The following is a 21,578-nucleotide window of genomic DNA, read 5'->3' as shown; positions in this document are numbered from 1 at the left end:
GCTTTGTTAATGACCGAGGGATCAGTGCCTCAGTCTGAAGTCTGTGATCCGATTCGATCTCTTGGTCTCGCTCTGAAAATCTCAGCGATCCAGTCTGAACGATCGCTGTGAGATCACCTTGTCATCCAGAATGAGGAAAGACAGCATTCTGGTTCACACGTCACTCATCATCACACAGGGGTTCCTGTTGCTCCTCCTATCACCCTATTGCTCTGCCCAGTTCTCATGGTGAGGTGTAGGGATTTGTCAGAAAGAGGGGTGGGGTGTGGCTTGTTGGAACAGAGGAGGAATGGCCGCGTTCCACGCTTAGCTGGGGCAATGTATTTCATGGTCATCATTTCACGCATTAGTGGCAGCAAGAATCATGGCTTCTGGATTCAGTAACAGCATATTAAGTGTTAGTCATTCTGACATGCTGATCTTTCAAAGATATTAAAAAGTCATCAAAGTTGAAAGAAAAAAAACTGAAGGGGTGAAACGGCTCTTTCAGAAGCAAATTACTGATTAACTATAATCAGTAGGAATTAAGTAAGTTTAAAAAACGGATTTAAAATTGTAATGATTGATGATAAAATCATTAATCGTTACAATCAGAAAGGATTTGTGGGGTGAAGTGAGGTGCCTCTAGCAATCAGTGACCTCCACTTTTCTTTATTGCCGTAAATTACCCTGATAAAGATATTAGTCCTGCAAAATGTTTTATTGTCTGTATGGCCTGGGGAGTACAGTATGGAAGTTTCCAAAATGATTAGAGGAGACTGAAATTGGTCCAGAACTGGGCAGACACACAGTAAATGAAATTTATCCAAATTTAATTCAAATTTTAACCACACTTTTCCAGTGTGGTTAACTTGATTTATCTTGTGTGTATTCTGGCATTGTGGTTGCTTGCTGTATCTCTTCCTGTGCCATATTTGTGCCAGTATGTTATGGGCTATGTGTCATAGTGTACTGTGGCAGTGAGCGTACAGTACCTGCAGTATTTCCCAGGAGGCCGAGTTGCGGCTCCCTTAGGGATTCTTGTGTTTTGATGTGACACAGCAGAGCCGCAATGGCTGCGGCTCTCTAAAGCGTTGTTTCCATGGTGATAGCTGTGTGCTGCAGAAATGACACAGAGCGGAGACCAAAAACAGGGGCGCTTCCCTCCTGAAATCACAGGGGAACACACACACATATGTGCACATACACCCCCCCCAAACACACACACATATGTGCACATACACCCCCCCCCAAACACACGCACACATATGTGCACATACACCCCCCCCCAAACACACACACACATATGTGCACATACACCCCCCCCAAACACACACACACATATGTGCACATACACCCCCCCAAACACACACACATATGTGCACATACACCCCCCCAAACACACACACATATGTGCACATACACCCCCCCAAACACACACACATATGTGCACATACACCCCCCCAAACACACACACATATGTGCACATACACCCCCCAAACACACACCACATATGTGCACATACACCCCCCCAAACACACACACATATGTGCACATACACCCCCCCAAACACACACACTATGTGCACATACACCCCCCCAAACACACACACATATGTGCACATACACCCCCCCAAACACACACACATATGTGCACATACACCCCCCCAAACACACACACATATGTGCACATACACCCCCCCAAACACACACACATATGTGCACATACACCCCCCCAAACACACACACATATGTGCACATACACCCCCCCAAACACACACACATATGTGCACATACACCCCCCCCAAACACACACACATATGTGCACATACACCCCCCCAAACACACACACATATGTGCACATACACCCCCCCAAACACACACACATATGTGCACATACACCCCCCACAAACACACACACATATGTGCACATACACCCCCCCAAACACACACACATATGTGCACATACACCCCCCCCAAACACACACACATATGTGCACATACACCCCCCCAAACACACACACATATGTGCACATACACCCCCCCCAAACACACACACATATGTGCACATACACCCCCCCAAACACACACACATATGTGCACATACACCCCCCCAAACACACACACATATGTGCACATACACCCCCCCAAACACACACACATATGTGCACATACACCCCGCCCCCAAACACACACACAGATGCACACACACCCATACACATGCACACATGGAGACACAGGCACACCTCCATACAAAAACACACACACACACACATATGTACACAAACATGTGCACAAACACACACACACACACACACACATATGCACACAAACATGTGCACAAACACACACACACAGATGCACACACAGACACATGTGCTCACACACAAACACACACGTACACACACACATACACGTGCACATGGAGACGCAGGCACACACTCATACAAACACATACATGGACACACACACACACACACATTCACCTCATCGTGTCATGCAACTGTGCTAACCACACATACACATGCACGCTTGTACATAGAAATGCTCACACACACACACACACACACACACACGTACAGACACACACACAGCCATACACACGTATTTGCATCACGCACACACAAAAACACGTACATTTAACACGTACACCCTGGTTTATGCCCACTCACTGATACATTTTTTCTTATCATTAGAGGCAGAAAAGCGTGTGTCCTTGAGGACGTTGCAGCATATTGATTGGGGGTTTCAGCGACAAGTCCCTCGAATGCCAGCGACAGCGAATGTCTGCCTTTGCCTGTCATCCGTGCACGCGTGCTTTATATGCAAGTCGTCTGTCATTTTCAGTCGGAGTTGTGAGCGCGGGAGGGAGACACGGCTGACCTTGAGAACGGACACTGCCGGAGAGCCCTCCTCGTGACGTCATCCACATCCCATTGGTCGACACCTGTTTTACCCCAGCAGGGTAACACGCGCGATTGGCTGGAGTTTTGGGGAGGTGGGGGGGGGGGGGGGGGGGGGGGGTGGCGCACCAGCCTCTGGGTGGAGGTGTTTGTGCTCATTCACAGAAAATCCAAGGCTGGATCGTGGGGAGCTTTCACAGTTTTTATCCCAGACCCACGCAGCCTCGCTGTCGAGGACTGAAAGCACCTCGTACGTCTGCGCATACGCTGCGCTGCTCGCGTAGATCAGCACATTCTCCACCGTAAATATGCAGATCGCTCTCGATATCCTTACACTATTTATTTTCCCTGCTTTCATTTAGGACCTCCTCAGTTGATTCTGGTCAAGAGAATTCCTTTAGGGTGCCAAAGCAGCCAGATTTTTCCAGCATTTAAACCTGCAACCTCCTGGTAAAAAAGGAGGCCAATTCCTTTTATCAATATATCACCTTGAAGCCTTCAGAAACAAAGAAACCAAGAAACCAAACCAAAATGAGGCACCTGGCGCTGAACTCAAAGGTTTCATCAGGGCAATTGGAATGCGACAGGCCAGCAACCAGCACAACACCCTCTCAGTGTTCTCTTCATCCCTCATTCATTCAGATATTTTTCTCACTCTACCATGGTAGTATGGCATTAGAGGAGAGTGGATATAGAGGCGGGGGGGTGGGGTGGGGGGTGGGGGAGCACCATTTTGAAACTGTCGCTCAGGAGGTCTTTAGTTTTGATGTTGTCTCCGGTGAGTTCAGGCTCGGGGTAGGAAAACCATTCCCGGAGCGTGTGCACAGTCATGACTCATATAGAGAAATCGCGTTACAAAGTATGGAATTTATACGAGTGAGTCATTCAATGCACAACAGCAAAAGATATCTGTGATATGAGTATCTGTTATGATGATGTTGAACCACTGAATTGTGTGTGTGTTAGAGACTTAGTGACTCTCTTAAGAATGTGATTCATATCTGTTGGCATTCATCTTTAAACATGTTTCATAAGCAGTTATAATCTCTGATGTGCGAAATGGGGGTGGGAGATGGTCCGATAAAGAACCGGGTAGCCCACGTTAACTTCATGTGTTTTGGATTGGATTGGCATGGCGTGTTTCAGAGCAAATGCATTCTTTCGTAAGTGTGCCACAAGCGCGTGTAACGATAATGGACTAGACAGTATCCAGACTGGATGGCCTTGTGGCTTAAAAGTCATAACGGTTCACCACCCCCAGAACCCCACTCCCCCCCCCACCCTCCCACCCTCCCACCCTCGGAGAAAAACAGTCGTACAGTGGCGTCTATTTTTAAAGCTGTTCCAACCCATCTGCCCCCACCGGGGCCCTCCAGAGTCAGAGAGCGTGCGCGGTGTAGCAGACGGTACGCCCACCCTTCCCTGCGAGAGCAGACCCAGACCTGAACAAACACAGCGGTGGGGTTTGTTTGAAAGTGCTAACGGCAAAGATAACCTCGCTACGGTGGAGACGCGTGAGTGCCGGAGAGCTGAGAGGGAGCGGGTGAACATGTGACTGTAAACCACTTCACACGTGGCCCCGCCCATACTCAACACTGATCTGAGCATGCTGGGATAGGGCCCTGGAGGTTTGGGGGGTTGGTGAGGGGGGTGGGGGGATGGGGGGGTACTCCCCCTGTAAAGGCCTGGACCAGGGCTCTCTGTAGCTCCAGAGCTGGTCGTTGTTCTTCACGTCAAACAGTCCTCCACTTGTTCTCCACTCCAGGATTCGACCTGAGTGCCCATTGGGAGCCTACAGTAAATGGTTGAGATAAAGCAGATGTCTCCCATGCAAAAGTATTTTTAAAGGTATTATGCTGAAGATATTTGAAGGGTGAGTTGTAAAGGTCAGGGCTCTATGCTAACATTTTTTTCCCAAGGAGCACATGTACTTTAAAGTTGAAAAATTTAGAAGCACACTAATACATCCCAATTAGTAGATGTGCTCCTAAAAGATTTTTTTCCAGTTAGCACACATCAATTTTCAGGAGCAGATGCTCCTAAAATGGGAGCACTGTAGAGCCCTGAAGGTGCGGTGTAAGAGATTAGTTCTTACAGATGACATTTTTGCTCCACCCCCTCCTCTGACTCTCTGTTGCAGCTCACATTAGATTCAAGACTCTAACACTGACCTACAGGGACAAGAATAGTTTTCTCCTTGTACACCCCAGCTATGGTGAAACTATACAGCCCAGCATAGCCACACTTTTCACCCAGTGCAATTCACCTCCACTGGATCCCTGTATGGATCCAGCGGAGGCTTATAATCAGGACTGCAGTGTGTGATGATCTGTAAAGTGCAGTGTGTGTGATGATCTGTAAAGTGCAGTGTGTGTGATGATCTGTAAAGATGCAGTGTGTGTGATGACCTGTAAAGTGCAGTGTGTGTGATGATCTGTAAAGATGCAGTGTGTGTGATGATCTGTAAAGATGCAGTGTGTGTGATGATCTGTAAAGATGCAGTGTGTGTGATGATCTGTAAAGATGCAGTGTGTGTGATGATCTGTAAAGTGCAGTGTGTGTGATGATCTGTAAAGATGCAGTGTGTGTGATGATCTGTAAAGATGCAGTGTGTGATGATCTGTAAAGTGCAGTGTGTGTGATGATCTGTAAAGATGCAGTGTGTGTGATGATCTGTAAAGATGCAGTGTGTGTGATGATCTGTAAAGATGCAGTGTGTGTGATGATCTGTAAAGTGCAGTGTGTGTGATGATCTGTAAAGATGCAGTGTGTGTGATGATCTGTAAAGTGCAGTGTGTGTAATGATCTGTAAAGATGCAGTGTGTGTGATGATCTGTAAAAATGCAGTGTGTGTGATGATCTGTAAAGATGCAGTGTGTGTGATGATCTGTATAGATGCAGCATGTGTGATGATCTGTATAGATGCAGTGTGTGTGATTATCTGTAAAGATGCAGCGTGTGTGATTATCTGTAAATATGCAGTGTGTGATGCACATGCACCGACACACATACACACACACACATCTCACATACACACACACGCACACACACTCACATGCATGCACACACACACAGGCACACTCACACACACTCGCACACGCATGCACACTCTCACACACACACACACGCACACGCACAGACACACACACACACTCACGCACACACACATACAGACACTCTCACACACACACACACACACATGCACACACACATGCACACACACACTCACATGCATGCACACACACGCACACACACGCACACACACGCGCACAGACACACACACACTCACGCGCACACACACACGCTCACACACACATACAGACACTCTCACACACACACACACACACATGCACACACACACTCACATGCATGCACACACAGGCATGCACACACACACACTCACAGGTCAGGCGGGATGAGGTGGCAGCCACAGAGTGGGAGCGGGTGGCGAGTCGTGTCTTGCTCTGTGTGTGTGTGTGGGGGGGGCGGAGCTCTTCCACACACAGAGCCCTGCTGACAGACAGTTCTTTTGTTCACGGCGCGGAGCGCAGTTCTTTCAGAGTGGAGGATGATGGACAGAGGGGAGGGAGAGATGGAAAGATGAAAGGAGGGCAGCAGAGAGAGGGTGGAGGAAGAGACAGTGAGGAAGATGACAGTCGGAGGGGAGGGAGAGCGGGTTGCTGGGACTTGCGGAGAGTGTCTCATAGGTCGAGTGGAGCTCCCTGTACCTGAGCTTGTGTGGAGAGCCCTCATTCCCCCCACCACTCAAAGAGCACAGATTGCGTGGGATGGTCTCTCTATATGTCCCATTTAGAGGGTACTGGTTGAGTGGGATAATCTCACCATCTGTCCCATTTAAAGGGTACTGGTTGAGTGGGATAATCTCACCACCTCTCCCATTTAGAGTGTACAGATTGAGTGGGATAATCTCACCATCTGTCCCATTTGAGTGGGATAATCTCACCATCTGTCCCATCTGAGTGGGATAATCTCACCACCTCTCCCATTTAGAGTGCACAGATTGAGTGGGATAATCTCACCATCTGTCCCATTTAGAGGGTACTGGCTGAGTGGGATAATCTCACCACCTCTCCAAATTAGAGCACAGATTGTGTGGGATGATCTCTCCACCTCTCCCATTTAGAGGGTACAGATTGAGTGGGATAATCTCATCATTTTTTCTGACAGAGAGCACATAGAGTAATAATCCAACTCCTTGGTGAACACAGAATAAGAGGGTCAGTCGCACCACCTCTCTCTCTCTCTCTCTCTCTCTCTCTCTCTCTCTTACTGAACACAGACTGAATGAGCTGAGAGAAGGGCTGGGGTGGTGGTGGTGGGAGAACAGATATCAGAATAAAACATATAAAGAAATAAAAAATGAACCTCATCCTCCCTGGCACAAAAAAGAAAATGGCTCTATAAATAATAAATCTGACATATATAAATATGCATGACATGTTTAACTAATAATAACACACTACGTCTATCTCTCTGTTTCTCTCTCCCTCTCTCTCTTTCTCTCTCACTGTCTAGTTCCTCTTCCTCTGTGTGTTGTGTGTGTGTTCATATATATGCATATTATATATACAATAATAATAATATTTATATATACATACGTATACATATACACACGCAGTATACATACTCCTTTGTATAAGCCTTCTGTATATCTGTATATGACCTTATATGTTCATGTTATCATTGGTTGTGTTTGTGTTGAAATGAGAGTTGAGTTGTAGCTGCTGCTATTTGTAGAGAAGCAGGGCTCCCGTGGTTACCCTGACAGACGCAGTGTTATTGTCACAGGGGCGCTGACCCGTCAGTGGCGGTCAGTCGTGTGAATCGGGCGTGCCGGGCGCTCACATGTTTTTGGGGTGCCGCATTTCGAAACGCGCACCGTAGCAGAAAATCACCCCGTCATCGTCCGCGGCAACCGCGTCCCCCACGGGGGACTCTCTGACCTCAGCAAGAGGTCACGGGACAGCTGTCTGTTACAGCGCCGCGCTACGAGTCAGATCGGCTAAGAATAAGGGCGCTTTTATTCAATCGTTCACAAAAATGTATCGTTTATGTGTAGAATTTACACATATTGTGTACGTGCTCTTGTAATTCAAATCTGGGCAAAATAAATATTAAATAAAAGAAAAAGAAGGATACATTGCATGCAGAAAAGCAGCCAATAATTGATTCATGTGTACGTTTTAGTTTTGGATATTGGATAACTGCAAAACTCATTTAATTGCCTAGTTTCCTGCTGGCCCTATTATATACCAGTGATTTTATTCACCCTTTTTGAATGCATACTGTGGTTAAGTGCATATAACATCACAGCAGTCCCAAGTATTTACATATGCAAGTGGACTCTAATGAAAAAACAAGAAGAATTCTTTCCAGGGGTACAACTGGTAATACTATTATAATAATACAAAAAACTTATATTACTATTTCTGCTGCTAAAACAGTAATAATAATGATAATGTTATTATTTATGGAAATTAAGATGGAGCTGTGTTGGATGTGAAGTCTCCACTGCACCACTGTGCTAATTTCCGAGTAGCAGCAATCTTGAATCTCTAGTTTGCTCCCTCACAGGGGTGAGGAATGGACCCTGGAGGACATTTAGGAGTGTTGCATCAGCTGCATACAGCCCACAGCCACCCCCCCTACTCCTTCCTCGAAATATAGTGCAGCTAGAACATGAGTCCTAGCACTGTCTCTATCAGCCATACAACACTGTACAGTACAGAGTGTACTCAGTTCTGTTCGATTTAGATGGTCAGGGTATGTGCAGATGGGTGTTGGAGTTCACTGTGTATGTAGGTCTGTAGGGTGTAGATGATGAGAGTGTATGCATCTCTGTAGGGTGTAGATGATGAGAGTGTATGCATCTCTGTTGGATGTTGATGGTGAGGGTATATGTAGTTTTGTTGGGTGTAAATGATTAGGGTGCATGTAGTTGTGCTGGGTGTAGATGGTGAGGGTGTATGTAGTTGTGCTGGGTGTAGATGGTGAGGGTGTGTGTAGTTCTGTTGGGTGTAGATCATGAGGGTGTGTGTAGTTCTGTTGGGTGTAGATGGTGAGGGTGTGTGTAGTTCTGTTGAGTGTAGATAGTGAGGGTGTGTGTAGTTCTGTTGGGTGTAGATGGTGAGGGTGTGTGTAGTTCTGTTGGGTGTAGATGGTGAGGGTGTATGTAGTTCTGTTGGGTGTAGATGGTGAGGGTGTATGTAGTTCTGTTGTGTGTAGATGGTGATGGTGTGTGTAGTTCTGTTGGGTGTAGATGGTGAGGGTGTATGTAGTTCTGTTGGGTGTAGATAGTGAGGGTGTATGTAGTTCTGTTGGGTGTAGATGGTGAGGGTGTATGTAGTTCTGTTGGGTGTAGATAGTGAGGGTGTATGTAGTTCTGTTGGGTGTAGATGGTGAGGGTGTATGTAGTTCTGTTGGGTGTAGATGGTGAGGGTGTATGTAGTTCTGTTGGGTGTAGATGGTGAGGGTGTATGTAGTTCTGTTGGGTGTAGATGGTGAGGGTGTATGTAGTTCTGTTGGGTGTAGATAGTGAGGGTGTGTGTAGTTCTGTTGGGTGTAGATAGTGAGGGTGTATGTAGTTCTGTTGGGTGTAGATGGTGATGGTGTATGTAGTTCTGTTGGGTGTAGATAGTGAGGGTGTATGTAGTTCTGTTGGGTGTAGATAGTGAGGGTGTATGTAGTTCTGTTGGGTGTAGATGGTGAGGGTGTATGTAGTTCTGTTGGGTGTAGATGGTGAGGGTGCATGTAGTTCCGGTTCTGGATGTTCAGGATGTGTATGCTGCAGGTTTGTTGGATGTATTAATTCAGGGTGTGACGGTGTACACTATAGTTCTGCTGGATGTAGATTTTCAGGGTGTGTACGCTTTAGATCCGCTAGGCGTAGGTGTTCAGGGTGTATAATACAAAGCGTCTGAAGTTGCCTTTCATGTAGGTGCACTTGTAGGTAATGTTTTTTAGGGTGACTGCAGTTGTGCAGTTTTGCACAGGCTAGCTAAGGACACTTGCTTTGAGATAGAACATGGTTATCTCTTATGAAAGTCGGGGGGCTTGTCTTGTTCTCCATCTTAACTAGAGCCTTGTGAGTTTAGGAGGGTCAAACTGGAGGTCCAGCCTGTAAAACAATGTAATGCATTCCCTTTGCACTGGCTGTGGTCATAGTGCTGTACTGTCTGTACTGCGGTCTCTACTGTGGTCAGTGTGCTGTATTCTGCTGTAGGTCAGTGCCCTGGTCTTCTCTCCAGCATTTTGGATCCAGCCGGACGTGTGACTCAGGAGTTTCGCCCCCCCCCAACCCCCCGGGAGACCCCTCTCTCTCCCCTGAGCGCGCTGTCTACCTGCAGTCTGTCAGTCTGTTACGGAGGGAAATCTCTCAGGAATGTGGAATCACGTCCGTGTCAGCAGGTGCTGTGCCGGGGCCAGGCCCCGAACCTCCATGCCCCCCAGGCCCCCTCTGCACTTCCCAGGCCAAGCCAAGCGCCCTCGCGTCTCTTTCCAGGAGAAACTGGGGCGGGCTGGAGGGGAGGGCGCGGCAGCAGGAGACTGACACCTGGGCACGCTTTCCGCCATTTGGGCCTTGGTGCAGTCCTGATGGCGCGGGCCAGAGATCTTCCTTCCTGGATTCGGACAGCTGCGGGGTCTGCTGTTATTTGTTGTTACTGGGCACTTAATCGATCTGTTAATGCAGTCGAGCACAACTCAGCTCACCTGCTTTCTTGGGTTTGAACTAGTTGCTGATATTAAGGCAAAAACATAAACTAGTGTATTAAATCCTGGCGTTGAGTTAAGGTTTGGGTTAATAAGGAAGAATGGCACATGAACACTATCAAGCGTCCCGAAAACAAACCTCAGTGAAATAAAAAAAGCTATGATTTCAGTTAAGAATGAGCAGATCCCTGTAGGAGTGGGGCAGAGGCAGGGTTTGAGTATGATGGGTGAGATTCCTGCATCCCTGAACCACAGCTGAGCTGCTGATCTCTGACAATAGGGAGCAATGGGAAGGCCCAATGACAGACGTGCTTGGACATGCTCGCGTGGAGCGAGGGAGGGAGACAAAGGTGGAGAAAGGAGGGAAGGAGGGAGGGAGAGAGAGAGAAGGAACTCATTTTATGGAAACAATATTTTGCCTCTGTCATTGAATGATTTTTTTTTTTCCCCACTTCCTAAGACCTTGTACTCCCCAATGAAAATAGACGTTTTTTATTTTGGCAGGAAGGGTTGACAAATGTTCTCCTTTGAGTGTTGATGTTATTATGCTACAAAAAAAGTCATGGCACGTACAATAACATGGCCTTTTATTAAATATGTTCGTATTATAATTACAGAACTGCAGCGCTTTGCAGATCCGAAATTGGGCTGAATTAAAAGCTTGCCTTGAGAATAGAATGTTATGGCTATTTACAGATATTATGAGTTGTGCATTTGCCTTATTTCAGTACGGATTGATCTGCAGTTGTCACTCTGGGCAGCTGCACATCGTGGTGCAGACAGGCAGATGGATGGACGGCTGTTTGGACGGTTCTGTAGTGCACGGGCCTGCAGGGTGGCACAGCGGGTCCACAGCGCGTGCAGGTTCAAGTCCACGGTTGGAGCGGCATATCGCTTATTCACGAGTGAGGCGTTTAGCTTTTGCTGTCTCAGTAAACATAGCGGCGTGCACGAGTGGCTAACGTGTGGCTAACGCGCAGGATCGCGAGCCGCGTCGGTTGCGGCGGACGCAGCCGTCCGCTAGGCTGAGCGAGGCTGGGACCCTGCAGGGGTCTCGCAGTTCCAGCTGGCGGGGTTGGGAGCGGGACCCCCGCAGGAGAAACTCCCGTGCGCGATAGGGCCTCTTCAGGGGCGCAGGCAGGGGTTGGACGCCGCCCCCGCCCCCCCTTTTCCCCCAATGCTGCTGAATGCCCCCAGCCCCCGTGCGAGGGGTGACTGCGGCCCTCCCCTCCACTGCTCGTTTTTGGCACAAGGAGGAACCCCCGAGGCTATGAGCGTGCGGCGATCTGGCAGTTCCAGGCAGCGAACAGTTAATTGTCTGACTGCAATGGGAAATGCCTCTCTCTCCCTCATTCCCTCTCTCTCTCTCTCTCTCTCTCTCCTTCTCCCTCTCTCTCTCTCTCTCTCTCCCTCACTCTGTCTCGCTCTAAGTAGGTGTATCCCTGTGCTGGGTGTTGCTCTATATAACAGGAGAAACAGTGGGGATGAGTTCAGAGTCTCACATTGCCTGCCTCGCACTCTCTCTCTGGCTCCGTCTGGGTGTTTCTCTTAAGGGATTTGCGCTGTGCGAGGTGTCACCATGTCAGAGGGCAGGAAGAGGGAGAGAAAAGGGCGAAGGAAGATGGGGAGAAAGGAGAGGAAAGAGCAGAGGGACCCCACAGAAGGTAAAAAAAAAAGAAAACGGGGTGAGGCGGAGAGAGGGGTGGAGGGGGGGAGAGCGCAGGGCTTGTGAAAGAATGCATCACCTCTTCTTGTTAAAGCTTGCTGCCTCTGTCACGCAGGGAGAGAGCTTAACGCGAGGAGCAAGTAGCTGCACATCTGGTGTTAGCGGGGGAAGGTGTAATCACTGGTTGACTGGTGGATTTGCATGCGAGCTGTAGCAGTCGGCTGTGTTGAAGATGCCAATACATACCAGTGCAGGCTCGCTGTTTAATTGCACCGAACAGAAACTTTAATCAAAAAAAACTTGCTCCAAGGTACCTTCCTTCATGTTCAGATGAAAAACTTTTTTTCCCCCGCTAAATTATTTTTTGTACCCTTGGTTAAGGCAGTTTGGACTAATAGTGCCATCAGTGAGAGCTTGTCCTGAATTCTGTTGTCACGCAAAGTCAGAGGACCCCTTGAACAGGGTTCAGTACAGCGATGCTGCACTACTGTCATCATTGCCACGCTGCTTGCAGGCCTGATGTGGCACAGGGTCTTTTCCAGTGCGCTTTAGCTTCTTTGTACGCTGGATCTGCAGTGAACAGGAACGGTGTGTCAGCAGCGGTCGGTGCTCCTCGGTTACTTGGCGGTATCGTGTGGTTGGTGGCGGAGCGGTGGTCTTCCAGTCGTTGGCTGTTGCAAGCTGCAGCTTGCTGCTGAAGAGTGATGAGGTCAGGGAGCCCACCCCTCGTAAAGCTGCCCGGTCGCTGATTACGCACCCTAAACCTGGCCGGGTCGCCCTTTCGTGACCGGGTCAGGACGCCGAGCCTCCTCGGCGGACCGGACCACCCCAGGTGTCCCGCAGTAAAAAGGCAGAGTCGTTTGTTGTTCCCGCGGAGGTTGTAATCTCACGGAGCGAGGGGCTACACATGCTAATGTAATTAACGAGTGTCTCCCGCTTTGATTGACATATAAACGCGAGCTTTTTTCTGCAAAACAGATTTTTTCAGCTGTTGAATTGATTGTTGAAACTTTCTGAACTTTGTGAGCATGCATTTAATGGCAAGTCAAGAGTGGAAATGTTGACTGAATAGACTGATGACTGAATGCAGGGGGTCCCACGCACCCTGTACCAAAAAGCATAGGTGCCCTGTATGTCAGGGCAAGGATTTCTTAGGGTAATCTCCCTGGCACAGCTGGGCGTCTTAAGTATTTTCTATGATACTGCATATCCCGTGACAACGCTGTCGAGATTACAAGATATCAAGGTGGTGTCACACGAGCCCGGGGCTAAAGCAGCGGTCGGGGAAGCAGGATGAAAGATTTGCACGCACACGCAAGACACACACACGCAAGACACGCACACGCATGACACGCACACGCACACGCAAGACACGCACACGCATGACACGCACACGAATGACACGCACACGCATGACGCGCGGTTATTAGAAAGTGCTCGCTGCTTTATTAGGACAGGTGCAGTCAAAATCAGATATTCTGTCTCTAGGGCAGAGCAGCAGAGCAGGGGCAGAGGAAGCAAAGTTTCTTTCGAATCTCCTCCGGCCCCTGAGCGCCGAGACTTTTCGGTTAAAATCCCAGGTATCCCGGTGCGGCTGTCCCACCTGCGAGTGAGGTAGCCGAAATTCCTCCCGCGAGAACGTTCAGCTCTGGGATTTTAAATCGCCCTGGTTAAAGATGCCTGCCGAGGAAAGATAAATAAATAAAAAAATAACAATAGCAGTGGTTTTTTTCCACAGTTGGTGGAGTTTAAACAGACTCTAATGAGTGTGCTCAGATCACATGGTTTTACAGTTGGTTGGCAACAAAGGGAAGCATCCTAATCTGAGAGCTTTGTCGAGCTAAGAAAACATCAAAAAGGCACTTTCACTGTCTGGTAGGAGAGGGAAGTTGGTGAATTCTGCCACAAATGTCATACTCTGCATTTTGTTTTTTTTGTTCCTTTACTTTTTGCCTTTTTAAATTGCCTTTTTCCAGTTCACTTCAGGACACTGGAATATAATTTTGCATCACCTACAAGGAAATGAAAGGATATAGGATGTTATTTGTGTTACTTGTAAAGCTTGAGAAACTGTGTGTGCGTGTGTGAGAATGTATTGTGTAATGTATTTGTCATCATATGCTTGTGCGTGTGCAGTTGCAATGTACTTGTCATGCTAGAATCAAGTGTGTGTGTCATACAAGACAGACAGAAATGGACAGTGGGAAATACTAAAGTCCCAAATCAAGCCTAGATCTGTTCTCCACACAGCTCTGGAGTCTCTCCGTTTCCATGGCAATGTGACAGTATGCACGTGATGGCGAATTCTGCCAAAGTAACTGCTTTATTGCGTGACTAATTTTAGTTGTATGTAAATAACTGCATAACATTGCACATGTACAGGCAACTAACTTTCTGTGATTCCACTGAAATTATGGGGTGCAACAAAGTAACAAAGTTCACATAATTAAAAAAATCTCATCTCTGCTTTGGCTTAATTGTCCTGTAAGGAATATTTACAGACTCTGTACGGCCGCATGGTTTTCTTATAATGAAAAAAATGAGAAATCAACTCCTTGTATTCTGAGATTTTTTTCTCATTAATATTTACAGCAGGAAAATATTCAACATTATGAGCTGTGAAGTAAAATAAACCATTTGAGAATATAATGCAACCATATTGTAAATAGATATGTTCTATGTGAGATCATCTCTTGCAGGCCTGACATCCTCTTAGACACTGGAACTGTTTAATTTTCCATGAGATCTATGACAGAGGCTTTAATATATATAAAAATTTAGTTGTATATTATCTCTATTGTTCATTGTAGATGTTATGACTTATCACTCACGTCAACCCTTTAATTTTGCCAATGTTTCAGGCACCCTTTGAAGATGATTGACAATTCTGACACATATTTGAGAACTGCAGTTTATTTTTCAATGGATTCGGTAACAGGATACTAGACTGAGAAGGGGCGTTCAGTCTTCCAGCTATAATGCATTAGCCTTAGATGTATGTAAAGATTTTGATTAAGTGTTTTACCATGTATTTTAAGTTACGTTTACTTTCTGCCAAATTTACAATGTGGGAGAACTTGAAAGAAATGTCATGAAACAGCTTGCTTGAAACATTAAGTTTGTCAAAGGCCCTGGTCTCTAATTCCTTTTTAATGAAACCCATTTAGTGAACTGCTTGTTAAAGTAAAGTAGCCTGCTAATGTAGTAAATCAGTTAAATATGTGCATTGTAACTGGTGAATCATAACCTATTTGGCAGATGTGATGTATTAAAATAGTTCTTTGTGATTTCCAATGAAAAGCAAGTGTTTTATTGTATTATTTTGTGTAGCTGAGATAAATATAATTGGCATCAGAGCAGTTCTAGAGTAGTGCTTGCTTCTGAGCAGTTTTCTCTATCATTCTGCCTATACACATTTTGTCATAGTGGGAAATGGTTTAAATAAACATTTAATATGTTTAGCTACTAGGAAATCATTTTTTGATGCATAATTAATTCTCATTTTTCAGTTTTAACTTACTTGAGAGGTTTATGTAAAACACCATCTAAAAACCCATTTATTCAGCAGTAGGAATAATAATGCTTCATTGCTGTTGCCCTGGTAAAAAGTTTTTGATTATAAGTTATTAATAATTAAGGTTTTGACATGTATATTAATGTTCTAAAGATTTAATAAAGACTCTAATTTCCCTTTCCTTATCAGCACAGTTGGCTAATTAGTTTTCGTTTGGCTCACATAAATATGGGCACAATGAGAGAATCCGGACTGGATGTCTCCTTTAAGACCATGTCAGTCTGTTTGAACTGTTGGCTGTGTTGTGTTTGAGGACCTGAGCCTGAAGGTGGAGTTTCTTGTCTCGTAGATGTTTTTCTTTGTTGCTCTGTAGAGAATAAGCATGTGCTGGATCTTATTTGCTTTGACATTGTAATGATTAAATACATTGGTGCATGTGCTATTCACCGTGCATGTCCGTATATATTTTTTTTTCCCAGAACCCCAAACACAGATACTTCTCTGTGCACATACAACAGTGTTATGTTTTTAACGGCAAACACTTAACGATGTGACTCAGGCCTTCCCTGCACACAAAAACACCATCTAGAGTTGAGACTTTTTTCCCCCCTCAGCTGAGCTGTGGGAATCAGGCAGAACACCTTTATTGGGTCGAGGAACTGGGTCAGCCTTGTCCCAAAAATTAGGACAGCTGGCTTGTTATTTTAGCGTACTTCCATCCAGGATTTTAATTGAAGTCATTACCAGTGATACTGAATATTCCTTTGCGCTGGAGCAGGATTTATGGACTGGGTTTGCTGGAATGCAAAGCAAAGAGGTGGATGTGAACAATGTGCTCTCCATGAAAGGAAAAACAGCTGCTGTGAGACAGGGTGTGGCCGGCGTGATATGTGGCAGCCTGGAAGAGTGGTTAAGTATTTGGGTTAAGGAGGTTGCCAGTTCGATTCCCAGGTGGGACACTGCTGCTGTTGAGTAACCTGAATTGCTTTCGTTGCCGTCTACCTGCGTGAATGGATTGAGCTCGGAGTTATGCAATTTGAGCTGCGTGTTTGTTAACAGAACATTGGCAGTACATTTGTAGTGTTTGTGTGTGTATGCGTGCGTGTGTGTGTGTGTGTAGGTGGTATGCATGAGAACAAATCTTTTTTTTTCATGAGATGGTGTGACCAAAACCTGGATTCAATCAAAATTGGTTCTTAACATGATTTTAAAATAATTTTCCATGTGTTATGTTTGTTTAAATGCCAAAAAATAAGTAACACTTGAATTTCATTGAGAGTCAAAGGACAAGTACTGACTGAATCCAGAGCAGACTCAATGAGAGCAGGTATAGCCCACCTTCGAGTGTCAACCTCCTAAATTTCTCCTAATGCTCACAGAGAAAGAGAAGGAAAGAGAGATGGGGAGAGACAGATAGAGAGAGAGAGTAGAAGAGAGAATTTGAATTTTAAAAAATTATTGTCACTGTTCCATAACCTGTACACATGACGAACAGAGGATCATCAGGGACCCCTGGCAGGAAAAACAAGCAACAACAAACACAACACAACTATGCAGGCACTAAAAGTGAAGGTCCAGTCTTCCCACCCCATTGACATGACACAGGGCCCCATCAATCTCCCACAATTACTCAGCCTTTGGTACACTGCGTGCATGAGTGAGTAATATGAAAGAGAGGGAGAGAGAGAGATAAAGAGAGAGTGAGAGGGACAGAGGGAGGGAGAGAGAGAGAGTGCATCACTGTGCTGGTAGCACAAGTCTTCATTAGCGTCATTGAAACAGGGTCAGTGACAGTGAAGGTGAGCAGGCTGTGTCCTGCACGCTGGCGGGAGCGGGAAAGAGAGTGACACACCGTGAGCGGGCGATCTGCCGACCCCCCAACCCCCACTCTCCCCCCCCCCCGCCAGGCTCTCCCCCCTCGCCAGGCTCCCCCCTGGAAAAACAGGGCCACACGGCCAACTGTCACGTCTCAGCCGCTGCCACAGAGCACACTGTTCAGTCCCCTCTCTGTGTGCTCACGGAAGAGCGGGCGGCGCTGTGTGATGTGAATACACCGGCTCTGCCCATCTGTGGCTGCAGCCTGCCCATCCAGTTCATGTTCAGATCGCTGGGCCTTCCCAGCTCCTGCTGTGCGCTGATGCCCAGCGGAGAGCCTCAGCCGCTGGCCTTATGGACATCCCAGTCTTTCAAAGAAAGCCGTTATAACTCATTGTAATCCATTATAAGCCTTTATCATGTGGTTACATGTGTGGTTATGATTATATTATAATAATGATGATGATGATGATGAAGGAGATGATGATGATGATGATTATTATAGTGATGATGTGTATGAGGATGATGATGATGATGATTATTATTATGATTATGATGATGATGATGATGATTATTATTATTATTATTATTATTATTAGTAGTAGTAGTAGTAGTAGTAGTAGTAGTAGCATATGGAATGGAAATACCAGGCTTTGAGGAAGGACAAAATATGCACAGCAGAGGCTCCCATGCAAGTGTCTTGATTAAGTACTTATCATCTCAGTGTGCATCGAGTGTAAAAATGCTTTACAGAACTGTAATCATGGTGAACATGGCTGCAAGAGGAGGCCACCATGGCTACAAAAGAGGGGTGGTTTTTTGGGTTGCACGCGGTGGGAGATTTCGGCTAACTTCGGTGATATTTCGCGATCAGCTGCACCTACGGTGACGTTTGCGTGATCTCCGAGAGAAAGAGAACTTCAGCTACATGCAGAGGTGGGCGGAAGCACACGTGCTGCAGGGTCGTGATGTCGGTGCGTTCATTTTAAGCGCATGGCAAACCAAGCAAGCGGCCGCAGGTCTCTTTTTGAACCTGGGGAGCGTGCTCAGTTTAATCAAAGACGGGGGTGGCCCAGAACCCCATTAAGTGACTTCATGTTGGTGTTTTTTCTTCACAGTATGCAGTAGAAGTATCGGTGGTTATCGGTAGTAATATCACTGGCTTCATAAGTATTTACATATTAATTTGCTTGGCGAGCACCCGTATCCGAAATGAAAAATTGCACATTTTATTCTATTATTTATTCTCACAGCTGGATATTTTTTTGTTTACTCAAGCAATTCAAGTTAAGTATTTTATTGCTGCAGACTATAATATTTGAACTGGCAACATAATGATTAACAGTGCAATTCCCCTACACCACACAGCTGACCGTGAAGTCCTCTGTGTTTGGGGTGTTATGTGTCCCTTTATTGCGGCGTATATGTGAAAAATGTCTTTCTGAAACAGCACTCAACTGCAGTCCTCCGTGACTTCACACAGCTTCTCTGGCCACTGCTGTACAAAGCTGCTCTAATCACTGCTCCACACTGCTGCTCTGATCACTGCTCCACACTGCTGCTCTGATCATTGCTCCACACTGCTGCTCTGACCACTGCTCTGATCACTGCTCCACAGTTCTGCTCTGATCACTGCTCCACAGTTCTGCTCTGATCACTGCTCCACACTGCTGCTCTGATCACTGCTCCACACTGCTGCTCTGATCACTGCTCCACACTGCTACTCTGACCATTGCTTCATAATGCACTGACCACTGTTCCATAGGACACTGACCACTGCTCTGCACAGATGCCCATGCTACTTCTCCTTATTGCTGTCCTCTCCAAACCCAAGCTGAGATCCTTTAGTAAAAGTCTAGGTCTGATCAGTGCCATGGACGTTCTAGATGTACATTTTAAATGGATGTGCCAGCTAAATGCCTGACCAGTCATGCTGTCCCAGTGACTCACATGCTAATCTCCAGGCTGGCTGTGTACTTCCAATGACTCACACCCCAAAAATCTGACCAATGACACCCTCTCAGTGTATCATACCTCTTAACTGAGGTGTTGTCTGTCTTCTTTTCCTTAGTTCTATATGCATCACAAAGTAAAATCCCTGCCAAAGCCCCTCAGCGATCCCTCTTTGTACCGACTTTCAAAAGCATGTCTGTTCTTTAGGTGTTGACTGTATCATGAATAATAATTCTGTCCTAAGGGACAAATTCCCACACCAGTTTATCTACAAGAACCCAATCGTGGTTACCTCAGAGAAACGGTTTAGAAACAAAAATAACGCAGTACAAAAGACCAATGATTGGGCATGAGGGAGGTTCTGTCACACATACATAACACATAGAGGGGGCTTACACTGTGGAGGAATGGGAATACATTTTCAAGATTGGTATTGTGATGACGATGATGATCATGATGGTGATGATGATAATGACACCAACAAAACAAAATAAAATGAGTAAAACAGCCATTAACAGGGATGAAGAGAGGGGTGTCCCAGTGCATCTGTGTTTGTGTGTGTGTGTGTGTTTGTGTGTGCTATATGTTGCATATATAGTTTGTAATATAGTTATAGGGTACCAGATTTTTATTATTGTTGAGCCTTGCATTTTAACATTGAATTCTCTCTCTCTTTATCTCTCTCTCTTTCTCCCTCCCTCCCTCCCTCCCTCCCCCAAGCCTCTGCACCGAAGCTGAAAAGACTAAAGAGCCAGCTGGTGGACGAGGGGAGCAGGCTGACAGTGAAGTGCGAGGCCTCTGGAAACCCGCCCCCGTCCTACAGGTGGTACAAAGATGGCAGCGAGCTCAAGAAGAGCAAGCAGATCAAAATAAAGTCCGGCACGTAAGCTCTCTAACGTTTCTCAAACTCATTTTCTCATTTTTTGTGCGTTTTTGTCCCCCGATTTTTGGGGGTTGGGGTTGCCTCTCGGGTTGTCTGCGCACGCGCGGCACTGCGGCGCGGCGGGTGAAGTGGACGCGTTTCTCTGAGGCCCGCTGACTGCTTGCTCGCGCTGCGCAGTTCACACAGTACTACAGAGAGAGCTCGCGCTAGCGCGCAGACAGGAAGAGGGCCTGTTGCCGGGGCGACCTGTGTCCCATCGCGCTTGGCTAGCGATGCATTTGAGGCCGATGCTCGAACCTGCAACCGTAGGGTCCAGTTTGTGCTTGTGGCAGGTGCCTTCGCTGACTGAGCCACTTGGAAGCCCCCATTGGTTTATGCAGCCTCTGAATGTAAAAACAGGAACCTTGACTGAGAAGTGAAAAACGCTGATGTAGAAATGCTGTCAACCCTGGGATGGATCCACAGACAGGTTCCAGGAAAGGAGGAAAACATGCATATTTATGATTTTATGTATCAATTTCTGTGTTTTATTTGTAATAATTTAAAACATTATTAATTATTAATTATTATTAACAAGGTAATGTTTATAATTCCTGGCCTTTACTATATTTCAGTAGTGTTGTAATAAGTGTTGCATGTGGTTTCTCAAGTTAAAATGGAAACAGAGAGGTGTGGTTTCTCTGGAGTCTGGGGGGTCAGATGTGTCCGAGCAGTTCTGTTCTAGTTTTACTCAGATTCAGTTGATAGTTTGTTAAGCTGTGACTTGCCTATATGTGCATTTGTGTCTCCGTTTCCTCTGTCAGCAGGGTGTAGCTGTTTAACATTACCCTTGCGGGTCGTCCTCCGTCCCCCCCGCTAATTGCATTTTCCCTTTACAGGTGGGGGAGGGTTTTCTCTCTCTCTTTTTTTTTTGTTCCGGACTCACGTCACAAATTGTTTTTTGTTTCTGCAGGAAAAACTCCAGGGTACAGATCAATAGAGCCCGACTGGAGGATGCTGGGAATTACACATGCGTAGCAGAGAACCTACTGGGGAAAGAGAACTCCACAGGCACCATTAATGTCCAAAGCAGTGAGTACCTTCATTCAAAATTCTGCTCCTGGTATTGGATATTTCACATCTCTCACTAATATCC

At 46.3% G+C, this 21,578-nt stretch overlaps 1 protein-coding gene across 5 annotated transcripts in view; it reads left to right on the top strand.

Annotated features, from left to right (window-relative positions):
* Positions 1 to 21,578, top strand: part of nrg2a (neuregulin 2a) — a 113,203-nt gene that overhangs the window by 32,581 nt on the left and 59,044 nt on the right. For 4 of the 5 annotated variants that reach the window (XM_064351775.1, XM_064351777.1, XM_064351774.1 and 1 more), the window contains exons 2-3: positions 20,281 to 20,443; positions 21,396 to 21,514. In XM_064351775.1, coding sequence (XP_064207845.1) covers positions 20,281 to 20,443; positions 21,396 to 21,514 — 282 coding nt within the window. Of the gene's footprint in view, positions 1 to 12,024; positions 12,277 to 20,280; positions 20,444 to 21,395; positions 21,515 to 21,578 lie in introns of those variants that run through there. The other variant, XM_064351778.1, reaches the window with a different exon arrangement.

Source organism: Anguilla rostrata, chromosome 9, assembly GCF_018555375.3.
Source record: "Anguilla rostrata isolate EN2019 chromosome 9, ASM1855537v3, whole genome shotgun sequence".
Lineage (NCBI taxonomy): Eukaryota > Metazoa > Chordata > Actinopteri > Anguilliformes > Anguillidae > Anguilla > Anguilla rostrata.
Note: the sequence above shows the minus strand (reverse complement) of the source record. Positions and strands in the feature narration are given on the sequence as shown.